Here is a 17,104-nt window from a genome sequence, read left to right as displayed (position 1 = left end):
TGCCCCGAAGCAATTAGCCCATCACAACGCTTATTATTTCTATATGAAACGGATGCCGCATTAGTTTTCTTACTCTGGGCAGAATTTAGTCCCTGTAAAGTAAATAACCAAACGCGTTCCTGAGCGCCGTGTCCCCGGCAGGGCTGCGGCAGGTCCCTGAAGGAGAGCCAGCGTGGCTCGGTGGGGCTGAGCCGGGATGCCCCCTCTCTCTTCCCCGAACACCGCGGGAGAGGTTTTTGGCTCAAACCCCATGACGGGGCGAGAGCAGCACGGGAGAGTTATGACCCAAAGGGCAACGCAGCCCCCAGCTTGTGACCACTCGTCTCCTTTGGCAGGCTGCGCTTTGCCAGCACTTCTGATCACCTCTAACCTTCAGCTAAAACACTGCAACGTCTACTCGTAAGACCTGGGGACTGTAAAAATCCAGGTTGGAGCCCTGGAGCAGCTCAGCCGAGTCAACCCGGGGATGCATTAGCACCTCCCTCGCAGCCAGACCACACAAACCCCGGCTGGCAGCGTCTCCCCGGCCCATGAGGTGCCGGCCGCACGCACCACCCGAAAGGCTGGCCCGGGCGGGAGATGCAGCGCCGTGAACCCCAGAACCCCCCCCGAGGAGCCCCGTGCCCTCCGTAAGGGACCTGCCACCCGGGGCACCGCTCCGCGGATGCCGAAGCAGCCCCGGCAAGGAGGACCCGGCTGCGGCTGCCTCGCGAGGGGTCCCTCCGAGGCACGGCTCCCTGCCGTGGGGTTGTAGCATGGGAACGTGGTTATCGGCTCACAGTTTATACGAGGCCGCGCTCCTTCAATGTCCTTTAAAGCACTCGCCTTCTGATTCGGAAGGGAGACTTGAAATAAAAATTAAAAGGCAAACAAAACCAGTGTCTCCACTTAAAAGCCCTTTAAAGGCTTGGAAATGATTAATGTGTTTAAACTATAAACTCTAGCTGTTTTAAGAGAAGATAAATACGAGATCAAGACTTCTGACTACACAAACAGTGCAAAAGCGTAAGTAAACAGCCGTGACAAGTTTAGTGCTCCGGTGGAGACGCAGTTCTGTGTGGGACGCGTGTGCTCCGTGCCACCGCCGCGGGATTTAAAGAGGAAGCGTGGGGCTGGCACCAAACAAGCTGTTCCTCAGCCGGCAGCACCGCGCAGGGTCACAGCTCCTGGCTCCAGAGCAGCTGAAGGTGGTTTCCAGGGAGAAGCCGGCGGAGCAGCAGCATCTCCGCTCGCTAGAAGGGCTGATGAGCTCTTGGGAACTGGCACGCAGCTCCCATGTCGGCCTGGGGGAGACCGCTGATGGACAAGGCGCAGGACGCAGCGGGGCACCGACCTCAAGGCTGAGCAGGTTCCTCTCCCAGCTCCCCGGGGAACACGTTGCAACACCAAGATTAGTGGAACTTCTGCCCAAAGCGTCGTTGCTGTCGATGGCCAGCTTCTCCTCGGGAATCCACCCAGGCAAACACCCTCCTCCTGATCTTGCCAGCACTAGTTTGACTTCACTGGGGACAAAACCAGGACCAGGGCAACAGGGAAGCCACCTCTGTTTGGTGCCTCCTGCCACCACGGCAGGGCACTGCCATGGGCCGTGGGGCGCAGCAAGGCTGGCACGGGGCTGGGGGGAGGAGGTAAGGCAGGCAGCACAGCCCCCCCTTCCACGGGAGCACGATGGCAGAGCTGCAACACGCAGATGCCCCGGCACACTCCGCGGAGCGGGCGCCAAGGCTGGCCACCGCCTTCGCAGCCCAACGGCGGCGTGACGAGCCAGGCAAGTCAGACGGAGGACTGATGGACGGGAGGAGAGGAGGTGGGTGGGACGGGCAGAAGCCCCTGGCCTGGGCCAGGAGCAGAACCCCACGTCCCCAGAGACAGAACACATTCTCTGTGGCACCATTTGGTTTGGTTTGTATCAAACAAAACAGGCGCCTGAGACAGAAAAACGCGTGCGTCTCCCTCCCAGCCCCGGTGGGACCCCACCGCTCTCCTCCCCAGCCCGGCGAGCAAGAAATCTTCCCTCCAGCTTTGGCAGATGGCGAAATACTCTCTAAGAGGAAGAAGGAAAAGAAGCAATAACAAAGCCATTCCTGCCACAGATGAGTAAAGATCCTTGAACTCCCTCCAGAAGAACCGTCGTCTCCTCCAGGGCGGCTTGCATCGCTCCGCCTGACAGCTCCGCTCCGAGCCCGCTCCTGAATCATCCAAATCGCATCAGCACCAGCTCCCTCGCTGCCCATCTCGTTTCCTAATAGAGAGCTGTGCCCTGGAAACTCCGGGATTTACATTCCTGCCTGGCTCAGTGTCCCAGTACCCAGATGCCATTTTGTCCCCGGAGCCGCGGCGCTGAGCCGAGCTGCTCGCCCTCCCGGGAGCACAGGGGCAATCCTCCGTACCCTTCCCACCACCACATTTCCCCTTGAAATAATTTTTTCCTTTTCAACATCTGAATAACTCCTCACCTTCATTTCTCCCCCCAGGAGAAGCACTGGACCCGCTCCGTGTAGGCTCCCCACGCCTGCCATCCAAACCTCTCCAGTCGGAGGTCCCGGCGTGCCGGCTTCACCGCGAGCCGTGTCCCGCTTCTCCGGTTTGTCGGATTTTTCTCAATGATCCAAGTCAGAGCTGCAGGGACAAAGAAAAGGCACAAAACAAAGACCATCAGATCCAAGCACGAAGAAACTCCTTTATCAGCTTCATCCTGAAGAGCAGGATGCAAAAGATGAAGACAGAGCCCATGCTGGAAACCCCCAATAAGACTCCTCCCATGCAATACATCCCGAAATGAGCCCAGCGGGAATGTTTTTGGGAAGCAGAGAACATGTGCACCCAGACAGGGATGCAGGGATGGGGCTGACGCTGATGCCCCTCGCTGCGCAGTGGGAATAACTGCAGGAGCGTGGTGGGAAGGAGATGGCAGGTCCTTGGGGAGGGGAGAAGGGAGGGCAGAGAGCTTGGGAAGCAAAGTGATGCATCGGACTTTTCTGCTGAAAGATTCCTGTCGAGATCAATGGGCCATTGAGCAGGTAACTGTCACGTCAAACACCAGGGATTATTCAGACAACAGGAGACAAGTCAGGGTAATGCTGCTCATAATCCGCTGTATGTTCAAACACTTTGCCGGCTAGATAAATAGACTATTTAATTAAACCAACAAGTCATAGTTTATTTTCACATCACAATAGGTTAAATGACTTTTTATTCCCATTTTCCATATCAACAGAGCAGACTTTTTGGTAATAAAAGCTAAACTCTAATTAACAGCTGGTGTGGTTGTACTTGGCAGCATTGTGAGTAATTCAGTACAAAGCAAACACATTTACTATAAATGGCTTTTGATTGCAGAGACCGAGGTAATGGATGCTTCCCGAGCGGGTGCCAGCTACCGCCTGGTTATTGTTTCAGCAGCGCTGTGACAGGACGCGGGGAGAGCGGGCACCGTCCTGGCCGGCACCACGCAAGTGGAAAAACAACTAAATGACTTATGGACGGAAGGTGGGAGGGGGGCAGCACCCACGGGTGCTGCTGAAACGCCTCTCGGGGGAGGCAGCCAGAGCCCCCGCCGGCCACGGGGGCGGTTCAGGGGGAGCCCCACGGCAGGAGGGTCCCGCTAAGAAGTGAAAACACCCAGGTGAGCGATCAGCCCCCGCTGCCCGCGGGCACCCGCTGCTGCCTGACGCCAGCCCCGTCCCCTGGGGGCCGGCCGGTGCGCGCCCCGCCGCAGGACCGCATCCCCGGGATGCTCCCCGAGGAACAAATCAACAAATGCCACTTAGGGATGGGATATCCATCCACCCAGCTCATCATTTCCTATCATAACCTCTTTTTTTTTTTTTTTTCTCCCTGACCCCCCCACCCCCTGCCTTTTAAATCAGCGCTGGTTTAATAAGCGCCCTGCTGCTGGTAGTGCCAGCGAGGAAGGGGCTGACGCTCTCAGCAAGGGGAAAATAAACGGAGTGCGAGCGGCTTCACCCGCCAGCAGCATGATTTGCAGCTCCCCCCGCACCTTCCAACACCCCCCCTCCCCAGCCCCGAGGTTTATCTTGGGCACGCCGTCGATCCCACCCACCCCCCTTTTAATGTTTTTCATCATTTATGCAGAAATATCGACAGCAGCTTGAAGTCCCCGTCCATAAAAATTATTTAAAATCAATCCCTCATGCTTCACTTACTGATTTCCCATTTAAACGGTCTCTCCCGTGATTTAAACACCGCGTCCTCATGCAGGCCCCCGTATTGATCCGCCGTGCCGATGGAGCGATCCCTGCGCCCGGCGGAGCGTGTCCCGGCACACACCGGCTGGCAGGAGAGGGATCGGGACCATCGGGATTCGTCTCCCCCGCGGTGGCAGCTCCCCTGTAAGACGCAAGAAGATTTTTCTCAAATTAAAACGGAGGGAAGGTTTATTCCGAGATGTTTCCGTGGGGCTTTGGCCTCCGAAGCGAGGTGCAGGCGTGGAGGAGGGATGGAGGCTCCCCAGGGAGCCACGTCTGCTCCACGGGATGGGGTTTGGGTGCCCTCCGGAGTAGCTGCTACGGCCTTGGGGCTGGGAAGCTGGTTTGGGGGTGGATTTACTGCAGTGCTGGGGAGTCAGCACCCGTATTTTACCACCCCTCATACCCAAAAGCCCCTTCTCCTGCGCTGCCAGTGCGCTTGGCCAGCTCCAGTTGCCCGAAGGAAACTGGGAGCTGAGAAAACCAACAGCAGGGAGTTAAGGGCCGCTTGGCTGGACGTCAAATGACGACCCAACGGAAAGAACCAGCCTCTGCTTCCGAACAGCAGCGTGAAAGCGGAGCGGCCGGTGGCCCTGTGCACTCGGGAGAGGGGATTTAGGGATGCGAAGCCCCTCCGGGACAAGGCAGCAACCCCGGGGGGAGCGGCTCCCCGAGTCGGGGACATGGATGGGGAATCCAGGCACGCTTGCTCTCTGCCTCCAGAGATACTTAAGCCCTGTGCGAAGAGCAAGGGGGCCGGGTGTGAAGCAGGGTCTCCCCCAGGCTCTGTGCCGGGGGCTGAGCCCCCTCACACAAACACGCCGCGCTCAGGCCATTATAGGCAGCTTTCGGTCCCAGCAGTGCCCGGACCCCCCCCAGCATGCCCCCAGGGGGGTCAGGCAGCATCACGCCAGGACCTCCTGCGTTACCAGAGTGCCATGCCTGGAAAGCATCCAGCGTGCAGGGACTCTGCGTATTCAACGAGGACCTCAGCATGAGCGAACCCCGCCTTGGAAAGCAAGAAAACAAGCGGCTTTTTCCCTTGTTTTTAAAGGGAACACGTAACCTGATTATTTTGCGCAAGGACGGTCACAGCAACTGCACAGAGCAAAAACCACACGGTCTTACATACGAGATCTGAGGAAGAAGTCCTTGGCTGGGAGGGCGGTGAGCCCCTGGCCCAGGGTGCCCAGAGAAGCTGTGGCTGCCCCATCCCTGGAGGGGTTCAAGGCCAGGTTGGACGGGGCTTGGAGCAACCTGGGCTGGTGGGAGGTGTCCCTGCCCAGGGCAGGAGGTGGAAATGGTGATTTTTAAGGTCCCTTCCAACCCAAACCGTTCTAGGATTCCATGATGCCACCTGCACCCTTCACCATGGGCATCTCCCACCCTGGTGCAGGGCTGCGGAGGGCATCGTGCTGCTCACGTCACCCCAGGCTGGGCAGGGAGACAGCGCTGGGCAGGGGGACAAGCCACCACTGTCCCACCAAGACTCAGGGCTCGGGCTTCAGGGCTCCCAGCCTTGCAGAAATCCGTCTCCCGCTCCCAGGCGCTGCCTCCCCCAAAGACTCGCTGCCGGTGAGACCCGCCGGGGCAGCCACCGCGGCCACACAGCCCTCGCTGGGACCAGGGATCGCCCAGGAGACACGTCCCCCCACCAACAACAGGAAAGTCACCTTGATGTTAAACGGAGGCCCCAGGGGACCGCGGCACAGGGAAGCAGCCGCCTGGCACACACAGAGAGCTCTCGGCACGGGAGCAGGTAACCTTTACATGGAAAAGGACAAAGAAGGCAAAACAAGCAAGTTCGTGAAGCCGGCATTACTGATCCGTCTTCCATGGAGAGCCCGGAAAGAGTGGCAGCCTCAGCTTGGTCTTGCCGGTCCACCAGGATCAACTCATACAGCTTCGTTAGGGTTAGTTTAACCTCTAGCGTATATTTGAGGGGAGAACGGGGGACAGTTGCCCCGCCTGCACAATAACGATGGATTTTTGAAGTCCCGGAACCGACTGGTTTTGCTGTGCCACAGGAGGCTGTGGCAGGGAGCGCCCCTCGCCCGGCCGCCCGCGCCCCATCCTGGCCGGGCACGGGGCCGAGCAGCAGCAGGGCAGCGGGGGAGCGAGGGGTGGGCTCTGCCGCCCCCCACAAACGGCACAAATCACTCCGGATGCCGCGTCTGAACCCTCCACGAACTTCTGCACATCCCTGCTAGGCAGGATGCTTATGAGCGGAGCATCTCCCTCCCCCATCCCCACCCCGGCAGTAGGTTCGCTCGGTAAAACAACCGTTTATTTTAATTTTGGGCCGTGCGCGTGTGTCGGGAAGCCTGGCTCTGTCGTAACTGCTGGGTCTGAAGAGGGACAGCCCTGCACATGCGCCCACGCCGAGCACAGGCTGCTTGCTTTCGCCATCCCCGCCAAAAGACGAGCTCCAGGAGGACGGGCCGGTTTGGGACAACGAGGCACAGATCTTTGCAAAGCCCCACAAGCTGCAAAATCAGGCAAAATGTTGTTTGATGACAAAGCTCCAGTTTCCAGCGCTAAGGTGGAAGCAGCTGGGTGCAGCGCACGGGACACGGCTCGTTGGGTCGTCGGGGATGGAGCCGCTCCAGGGTGAGCGGATTCGAGCCGCCTTGGCGGGGGATAATAGGAGCTTTGTGGGGAAATGGCTGGAAGGGCGTTTGGAGAGCCAGCCCCGCTCAGGCTGCGCGCTTGCCAGAGGTAAGCGAGCCAAGAATGCAATGGGCTGTATTAGACCTGTCATCGGGGCTGGTGCTGGGGAGCAACACGCCGTAAAGAGCCGTGGCTTTTGGAAACGCTCATTCCCGGCAGCTCTTTGGGGAAGGGCTACTGGTCCCCCCTCTGGCCCGGCTCCCGGCACCGCGCAGACATCTGCCTCCATCGCCCTCCCAGACCCCGCGGTACCCGGTACGCGGGGCAGGGGGGATGTACAGCGTCCCATCCTGGGTGCGTTTCCAGTGGTGCACCCATGGAATGGAGACGCGTCCTCCAAACCTGGACCAGTCACCTGGAGGAGACGGGGGCCGTGCTCCCATCAGGATAACTCAGCAGCCACAGCCACCAGGGCCGTACCTACGCCATACCAGCGGCGGCTCCGCGGACGCACAGGGAGCAGAGGGCGGCTTTAAGCCAAGCCAGAAACCACCAGGCAACAGCATCAACCCTCAGCTTCCCCGGGAAGAGCCAGGGACGGCGAAGGAAAACTGCTGCCCTGGGATGGGGCAGGGGCAAGCGGCCGCTGGGGGTTTTCCTGCGTCACTCTCCAGCCTCTCCCAAGCAACTGGTCCAGTTTCTGCTGACCTTGAACGCCGCGCAAAGGGGGAACCTGATTCTGTGCGGATTCCCCTCTTCCTGCTAAACGAGCTCTTATTTCTCTTGTCACCTTTCATTTGCCACGTTGGGTTTTGAAAACCCGCCAGGAGAGAGAATAAGGAGCTGCATTCAGGGCAGATTACCCAACCTCCAAAAAAAACAAGGCGACGCTTTCAGAGCCACATCCACTCCGCCGGCAGAGAAAGGCAAACCCAACGGCGGGAGCCAACCCAGGCAAAGAAAAAAAATAATAAATAAATTAAAAAAAAACCCAAACCACCACCTGCATTTACTTTGCGTGACCTCTAGCTCCGACTATCGCTCGCGTAGAATAAATACGGAGGGGAGAGAAAAACACCGTGTCCTAAAGCAAACAGCAAGGACAAGCTTGATGAGAGTATTTAAGCGGTTATTAGAGAGCGCTTGATTGCAAACCTTGTCGCAGCCCCGCGGAGCATGTGATGTTTGTTTTACCAGCACTTAGCAGCTGTCCTGTTAAGGAAGAGAACAAAGTGTAGGTGTTATAAAGTCAATATTGTTACAAGGAGGTGTGTGACAAAGGGCCACCGAGCTGCAGCTCAATGAAATCACTCTCTCGTTCGGTTTATGCGGCTTAGCCGAAGTTTATATTATTTCCCCTGAATTACTTTTCCAGATGTGGATGACATAAAAGATTAAGATCATAGACCCAACGCGATTATTTCCACTGATGAGATTAACGTGCGGGTTTGGGGTCTGGGTTTTTTGGGTGGTTTTTTTTTTTTTTTTTTTTTTTTTTTTTTTTTTTTTTTTAATCTTAACCAGAAGATGGATTTTTGGATTGAATCAATAGGCGTATTTTCACATGGTTTCACATCCCCCAAAGCAGCAGCCCCGCGTCAGGTGGGGAGCTGCTCCCCTCCTCCCAGCCCAGTTTTTCCCAATCCTAAGAAATTATCCTTTAAATTGGAATTTATCCTGCTGATTGTTGCCAGGAGGCGTATTAAAGAGAAGGGCCACAAATCCCTTTGGCATCTTCTTGAACGGCCGGACTCTAAACAGCAACCCTCAGAAAAAATTAAATCAAAAAAATATACTTTTTTTTGCACCTGGATCTTGAAAGGATCAAAGCTTCTAATTGCCCGTTTATCCATCCCCGGGGGCAGACACCTCTGAGCTGGAGAGTTTTATTTTAACATTTGCTTTCCGGTTGCCAGATTTTTGGCGGCCTTTGCCAGAAATGTTGAATTGTAGTAAAAAAAATAAAAATAATAATAATAAAAAAGAGACATACTCACAGAAACACCCGTGCCAATAAAATGGATATTTTCCATTATGAAAATAACTCCTTAAAAAATCACGGCCTAAAATCACACGGAAGAAATCTGCCCCCCCGGCTCCGACCCAGCCCCGCGGGGGGGCCCTGCCTTTAACCTGGAACCATTGAACAACCCCCCCCCCTCAAATAAAAAAAAAGCAGGGCCCGTCTTTCCCGCTTCCTTCCCGGGAACCGCCGGGGCAGAGCCCTTCCAGTTTTATGCGTTTACATTCCGCCCTGATGCCGCACTCCCAGGTCTGTGCTCTCGGGGGGGAGGATTAACTTTATCCTTGTTGCAGCCATTAACCTCCGCCTGCCAGGACACCGGCGGTAAATGAGTAACTTCACGTCTTGGGTAAGGACAAAATACACAGGACTGTGGCCAACGCACACCGAGAAGTGATTTTGTTTCCATATGTGAGAGTAAACACTTTTTTTTTTTTTTTTTAAGCACTCTGGATTTTATTTTTTTTTTTTTTAAAGGGGCTTCCCAGTTTGCAAATTTTCACATTTTTTTTTTATTAGTGTCCTGGGCATCCATCAGGGGCTTGGCCTCCGCTCCGGATCCAGAGCTGAGATTTCTAATCCATCACTTCTTTTTTTTTTTTTTTTTTCCCCCCTTCTTTTTATAAAACCGGCGGCGTCCAACCCCAGACCTTGAGAGGAAGGTGGAAATCCGGGCTCGAATCCTCACGCCGCAGCCCGACCCCCGCGCCTGCGTCTCGCACCTCTGGAAATGCCATCAGCTAAACCCTGCTTTCCCACGTAAGCACCCTCTCAGGATGAAACTACCTCCGAGCTTCGCTTCGCCGGGAATAACACGACGGCTTTCGCGGTGCCCGGCACGGGGGCGGGCGGCAGCATCCCACCCCGACAGCCCTCCGCATCCCACCCCGACAGACAGCCCTCCGCACGTGCGTCCCGCATCCCTTGGGCCGTGCCACCCGCGGTGCCGAGGTCTCCAGCCCATGGGGCTGCAGGGATTCCCCCCCCACCCCCCAAAATAGCAGCAGACAAGAAACCGCAGCCCAAAACCCGCATCGTTTGCTCTTGTCGGGGCTCTGCTGCATTTTCCTACCGAGTCAGGTGTGTGTCCCCCCCCCTCCGCCCACCTCCGCAAATAGCAGCTCTGCCTTGTTTATAAAGGCAATGTTGACATTTTGTTATAAAAACGGTAATGTCAATTTGATAAAGTTAATTACTTATTATTCGGAATCCAATTTGCATTGGAGGTTGAATTCATTAAAAAGCAGATTTTGTGTTTAAACGAGAGGTGTCAGAAAGCAGGCGGGGGACGGGGGGTGTGCTCCAGCCCCGCTGTCAGAGGGTTTATTAACACCGCAGACGAAAGCATTAACGGACCAGAGCTAAGAATTCCCAATGCAATAACGCGGCCGGATAGCCCAAGCTCAAGTAAATATTTACTTTGTCTTATTTTTCAACTGAATTTCTTGAAGCGGCTGAGGAATTGCGCTTCCCAACTCCGCTCTGCTTTCAAGTCGACAGCAAAACAACCCCCCTGCCCGTGCTGATTTTAATATCGGTGGTACATTTAAAATACTTTTATTATGGCAATATTATTTTTTTTTTCCCATTGGTCCATTCCAACAGTGTTTCTTCTAAACCTCAGAAAGCCAAACCGCCGCAGGAGGCCCCCCCCTGCCACCTGCGCTCCCCGATTCTCAGCCGCCTATCGTCCCTCCATCCCACAGCCCTGGGAACACTCAAACTGGTTGATTTTAGCGTATCAGGCGCAGAAAGCGAGCCCCAGACCTGCCGGCCCCTAAGCCAAAGCCAAAGCCACGCGCGCTCACCGCCTTCTCTCCATTTAGAGACAAACCCCATGTTTCCTAGGGAATAAATTTTCTTCCCAAACCCTCCGTACTGCTCGGATGTGGTTACCAAAGTCCGCAGCGCATCCACCAAAGCGCTGCTAAACCCCCATCCCTCCTTGCGCGGCTGCCTGGGGATAATTTGGGGGATTCCAGCTGGAGGATACAACACCAAACCAGAGCAGCGAAGCCCCAGAACCATCACCAAATCGCAGGCGACCCTCCAGCACTCAGCGGGCATCGTGGCAGGACCCGACCAAGCGCTGGGCTCCATCCCGCTGCCCGGCCAGCCCCGAGGGAGAGCGGGTGTCCCAGGCTGGGAGCCGGGGAGGATGGAGGTAACGACGCCCCCAGTGCCCCATCGCCCGACAGCACCCTGCGGCCACGGTCCCGAGCGCCGGGCAGGGGGAGGCTCATTTCACCCCGACAACATCCAAATGGGAGCGGGACACAGGGTGTTAAGCTCTGCAACGCTGACAGCCCTCTGCCCGCAGCTCCCTGGCCCGCTTTTTCCGCTCACACCTCGCGCCCGAGGCTGGGGGTGCCCACAGCACCGCGTCCCGCGTGCTCCTGTCCCCGTCACCTCGCGCTGGCAGGCTCCCAGTCGCTGCTGCGCCGGGTTTATTGTCAAAGCCATCGCCGCGGCCGTTCAAACCATCCTGTTCTCCCTTTACCTCCTCCACCCTTTTGCGTCGTAGCTTTTCCTCTATAACTCCACGCCACGATCCTTTCACCTCGCAGCATTTAGCCAGAGCAAAGGCAGCCTGGCAGGTAAGCGGCGAGCGACAGCCCTTTGAACGTGATAAACACTGCCCAGCGCTCGCCAGGAACGAGCCTTAACAACCAATTAGTGCGAAACAACCACACGCAATTAGGCGTATTCCGGTCGGTGCTGATCTGATCTCGAGGAAAGGTGAAACCGTGACAGGGAGAAGGAAGGAGATGTTTCACAGCATCTCCCCCCATCCACCCTCCCTGGCCAGGGACCCAGAGGAGGAGGATGCTCCTCCGGGGACCCCCGGCTGCTCCTCCAGCTGTCTCCTACATGGATTTTCCCTTTTCTTTCTCTCTCCTGGTTCCACCCCTCCACCCAAAGGAACATCAGACCTGATGGGTGCTGTGAGAAAAGGGTGCTGGGGTCCTCGCTTTGTGCCCCGGAGCCTGCCCTGCCTTGCTTGGTGCAGGAGGCTGGATTGGGGCAGCTGGCTGGCATGCGAACCCCCTTAACGCCTCATTAGTCAAATCAAGGTAAAATCCAGCCGGCTGGGCACGTGGAGCTGCTTCCCTTCGCTCCTGTGTCTCTCCTTGCGCTCGCTGTCGTGGGTTTTGGCCGCTGATGGGGGAAAACGCGAGAAGAACATCCCCTGCCCCAGCCGCCTCGCAGCTGCCTGGGCTGTCCGAGCCCGCGGGCGCCGCGACGATGCGCTCCACTCCCGACACCTTCGGCTGCCCCAGCTTGGGAGCATCAAACACCAACGTCTGACCTGCAATAGCCGCATGTTTCCAGCGGCACCGACTAGATCTCTCTCCCACATCTGCGTCCTGGGGAACTGACGCCTCGGGAGGACCACCAGTAAATGATGAAGCACAGCATCGAGGTCTTCCTCCGTTTACTTTTCCTGGCGTGCCAGGAGAAGGCAGGGTGCTCCAGAGGCCACCCTTCTCCAGAGCATCTCCAACACCCTCATTAACAGCTCCCGCTGTTTCTCTAGCTGTCCTTCCAAGGCCGCATCCCCCAGCTGGGGGGTCCCGGGGGAGTTTCGGGGCAGGCAGAGGGGATGGAGGGAGCAGAGCTGGTGACGGCACAGCCGAGCACCCTCTGCCCCCCCGTGCTGCTCGCGCACGGACTGGTGACCACACAGGACCCACGGCGCAGGTGGGATGGGGGAAGCAGAGCGAGGGGCTGCCACGGGACCCCCAGCCGCCCCCCCCGCCCGCCACTGGCCAGGCAGAGGCCACACGAAGGGCTGCCAGGGCTCGGAGCAGCACAAGGGAAAGGCTCACCCAAGCCCGAGAAGAGAACAAATGGTTTCGAACCGTTCCCAAGTACCGCAGAAGGGCTAGCTCACGTGGGAACGCAGTAGGACACAAGATTTACTAGGCAAAGCTGATGTTACTCACTGTGCGTGTTCTCGGTAAAGGTTAAAGCTCCGCGAGCCAATATGGGTTTAGGGACTTCACCGTGACCCGCTGTTCCACATGCTCATTTAATTTAATTTCTCTGGCTTTTGTCTGCAGAACACCTTCTACCCCTTTCAACAGCAACGAGCCAAAAGCCCAAAGCTAATATTTATGCCTTAGATCTCCTTGATGATGCAATCTAGTAACAAATCACTACTTAAATAATCCAGCCATTTAATCATCCAGAAATGTGTAGAAATAAGAGGATTAGCCTTCTATCCTAGGGAATTGTATTTTATGGGCTCTAGGTTTTTTTTTTTTTCTAATAAAACAAAAAGAGCAGCTCGTGGTGTTTTAAAAATAAACCCAAGGATCCAAAGCTCCAGAACCACCGAGCTGTGGGGCAGGAGGAGGCTTCTCCGCTACCAGCAAAAACTCCTTGCTCACCAATTAAAGAGTTCTGATCTGAACCGCGGGTTAAATGACGTGTTTAACTCTTGCCCGTCCAGTCTCAGGGAGGTGACATGAGTTCTTGGGCAGGGACAAACCGGGAACAGCCCCGCTGCCTTTCCCCGGGAGCCAATTCGGGGTAATCCAACTGTGCCAACGCTATCCCTGCCTCCAGACCGCGTCTCCGGCCACGGCAAAGGACAAACATCTTTCCTACAGAAAACAACTGCTGCTCCCCACCACCACCCAAGCCCCTTTTTACTCATCTTTTTATAGGCGCTTCATCCACAAAGCCGCCTATAACAAGAGACAGTGCAATTTTAGCAGGCGGGTGGATTATTTTTAACAGCATCTGAACTCAACATAAATCAAGGCAGACACGGGAGACAAATGCTATTTCTGGGAAGCACGGAGCGGCTCGTTGGAGAAGATCGTTACTTACGTGTCATTCAGGCTGCTGGAGCTGGTCCTGCCCGAAGGAGGACGGCCACCAGTGCTGCCGGGGGGGTCTGCACATAAACGTCTGCCCTGTCTATAAGGAGGGACGAAGCCTCGTCCCTGGGACACAGGCGCTGCCGGGTTGTCACAGACACCAGCCTTTTTTCACATCAGTTGCCCTCCCCGGTAAGATAAACGCTTTTGCCTGAAGTACGAAGGTTCAAGGTGGTTTTCACCAACTGCAACCCCTTGGAGGCTGCTCCCCGTGTTGTCCCCAGGCAGTGCCACCCCGCTCCGCCACCCAACACAGGCTTTGCCAGCAGTTCGTCTGCTGCCATGATGTTGCGAGGGCTGCTCGCGCCTGCCGGGTTTATTGCTTTATAATTCTTCACGCCCTGCCCTGAGCAGCGAGCCTCTCAGAAGGCAGCAACTCCAATTTTAATTCCTTCGGGCAATCTAAAGCTTATTCCTGCAAGTTCCTGCAAGAATCAGCTTTCAGCCTTTGTGCCCGGCTCTGAAGTACCACCCGCAGCCCATCACCGTGGATGGCGCTGGGGGGACACGGAGGCCACCTCACCGTGGACCACCCCATGCCGGTGCTACCCCATCACGGAGCCACAATCCCGGCCACACAGGCTCTGCAATAATCAGGGTTGGACATGAGAGAAGAGACCACAAAAGGGAGTAGAAAATAGGAAACAGTTCACTCTGAGAAAGACTAGTAGAAGCAAAAATAAGCACTAAAAAGTGAGTGTAGCCCAAGGATGCCGCAGGGGCTGTTCTCTGATCCCAGCCCCGACCTGGGCAGGTGTCATTCAGCGCCAGATGAATTCCTGTATCCATCACACACGTCCGATGGAGACGGGGCAGGAGAACCCGGATTCTTACATGGGAGGTCAGTGCCTGCCCCTGCAGCCGCTCCATCTCCCCGTCACGCAGCGAGGACAACGCAGGGGCGCCGAGCTCCCCGCTCTGCCCTCAGGTAGCGATACTCACTCGGCAGACGCAGCAGACACGTTCTGCACTGACGCGGAAGCAAAAGCCGAGTCCCACCTCAGCCAGCCCGTGTTAGCCCCCGAACAGGCAGGGTTTGTGGCCATGCCTTTGATCCCACTCTGCAAACAGCTTCCCCCCGGCAGGACGGGAGGATGGGGAGCCCGGGGGTCCCTGCCCGAGAGGCTGGGGACAGCTGTGGCCATGGGGGCAGGGTGGGAGCGTGTCAGCACACAAGTATGAAGCGGGCGCAGGAGCCACCGGGTCCAAAAGCAAACAGGCTCCTCTGTATCGGCGTTTTCCTCCCTGCTCTGGGGCAGCCAGAGCTCAGCCTGGCACAGCAGCAGAAAGCAGGCACCCCTTTTTGGTTTTTTTTCCCTCCCCTTCTAATTCGTTTATTTATTTTGCAAAGCGCTTGGCAAGAAGAGCAGGCAGGCTAGCGAGGTAGGCAGTAAAACCCCATTAACTTCACCGGGAAGAGTTCAGCTAATCCTACAGGCTTCTGGTACTTCCAGCCCTAGCAGTGATTCACTGCCGCAGAGGGGCAGAGCAGGACCTGGAAGGAGATTAGTGTCCTGGACTTTCGTACCCTACCTCGACCCGTTTGTTTTTGGTTTTTTTTGAGGGCAGACTTTGGAACAGCCCCAGCTCAAGTACAGCCTTCCTCCAGCTCCCTGTGTCTCCGATTTCAGGGTTGAGCCCGCATATTATTCTTCTGCTTTTCATTACTCAGCAGAGGCTGCAGCCAATTAATGCCAAGAACATCCAAGCAACAGAGTCCAGAGCCTTCAGCCTTTGCCAGTAGGAAACTCTGACGAGTCGAACTGGCAGGAAGGTTGGGCAGCGTTAGCTGCAGACTTCAGCCCATTGTGGCTGGAATTTGTTACCTCAAAAGGTAAACAGGGATTCAGTTCAGTACTCCTGCCAAATCCTGGCTTGCTAAGAAAGTAAAGGACAAGCAAACTGACCGAGATTCTTCTCCGACACCAGGCCTGCTCACCAAGCAGGGCACCCACTGCTCACCAGCTCTCCTCCCGACAGAAGCGCCCGACTGATGTGCTGAAATTCTGCAGGCTTCCGGCTACCTGGACCAGAAATCACAGAAACAAGCCTCAGAACAAGGGCACTGAAGAGCTGTTTTCACCAGCGGGCTACAAGCCTCTGCGAAACAGCGCGGTGCATCACGCTGGAGTACGGTATGGCGCTGTCGGCCACAGAAGGACTGGCAGAAACACGAAGGACCTACAATGAGCCCTGTTTAAATGAAGAAAAGCACTAATCACATAAATTATCATGCCTTTGGTGACTTTCTTTCCACGTCTAACTGAGCTCTCCCCAGCAACAGGTTCAGGCATCCCAAGAGGGAGGCCTGAGCCCAGCACCAGGGGACCCCAGCCCAGCGCCAGGGGACCCCAGCCCTCCAGGCGGACATTCCTGCTGCTGACAGCGAGACACCCCCCCAGGGGCCCTTGGGTTTCGAGCCCCTGCTGTATAAATTGCTCTAGCCCAAGAAATCGCTCTGGTTTTGGGCAATAACAAATTCAGGGCTAAACTCCCCCAAAAAGCTTGCCTGCCAGAAACGTGAACTTTGAGCTATTCCACAGGGCTACTTCCATACCCGCTCTTGGGAAGCGTTAGCTACAATCAGCACAAAGCCAAAGGGGGAAAAAAAAAAAAAAAAAAAAAAGAATAAACCACTACAAATGAAGGAAAAAAAAAAAAGATAAATTTCCAAAGATGAAAGTTTTTCCCAAAAGCCTGTTAACTTCAGAAAGGCTTTTCCAGCCTCACTGACAGCAGAGGGGTGGGAGCCGGCTCTGGCCAGCATCAAGCGGGCAGCCTTGTTCCGCTGTTCCAGAGCGGAGCGTTGGTACAGGCAGCCCTCTTACTGCGTGCTGCTGTTTGCTTTAACGCTTCCCACTGAATGTCAGCGGAGACTAAAGAACGACAAGTACACAGAGACACCCACAATAAATGCCAGCCCCTGTTAGCTGAGTAAATTGTGTGCTTAGCTGAGTCTTAGAGGAATCTTTGCAGAGTAAACACTGCCAGGGCTATGTGCGAGAGTAAATATGTGAAGAAGACGCAAAGACGTGAAGAACGACTTCAGAGGAATGCGATTGAGTGGCAGCGAGCGCAACTCCGCTGATGGAAAAACATTGCTAGACCTGGGCTAGGAAACCAAGCTTGACAGGGACGCTGAGCTCCTCCTGCCGTCGCTGCTGCAAGAGTCCCCCTGTCTCCTCCTTGCTCCGGGCTAACGGGCTGTCACCTCCTCCCAAAGAGCCCACGGCCTCATCCAAGCTCCGTTTTCCTTCCAAACACGAAGCCAGGGCAGCTCGCAAAGCTCGGTCTTTAAAGTTATCAATGCCACCCACCACAGGAGGCAATAATAGCATTTGAATAATTAAAGACATAACTAATTAAGCCAGGAG

The 17,104-nt window shown here is 55.8% G+C and overlaps 1 protein-coding gene across 1 annotated transcript; it reads right to left on the bottom strand.

The window, feature by feature from the left end:
• Window positions 1-945: 945 nt before the first annotated feature.
• LOC134520284 (uncharacterized) lies at window positions 946-14,600 on the bottom strand. Its single transcript, XM_063345385.1, has 6 exons — window positions 14,477-14,600; window positions 12,056-12,151; window positions 11,342-11,502; window positions 4,167-4,350; window positions 2,526-2,619; window positions 946-2,044 (listed from the first exon to the last, which is right to left on the bottom strand). Exons 1-6 carry the CDS (start codon window positions 14,598-14,600, stop codon window positions 1,774-1,776), a joined length of 930 nt encoding a protein of 309 aa, XP_063201455.1. The 3' UTR covers window positions 946-1,773.
• Window positions 14,601-17,104: the final 2,504 nt, after the last annotated feature.

This window comes from Chroicocephalus ridibundus, chromosome 9 (assembly GCF_963924245.1).
Source record: "Chroicocephalus ridibundus chromosome 9, bChrRid1.1, whole genome shotgun sequence".
In the NCBI taxonomy this organism is placed as follows: Eukaryota; Metazoa; Chordata; class Aves; order Charadriiformes; family Laridae; genus Chroicocephalus; species Chroicocephalus ridibundus.
This window is presented reverse-complemented; position numbering and strand designations above follow the sequence as displayed.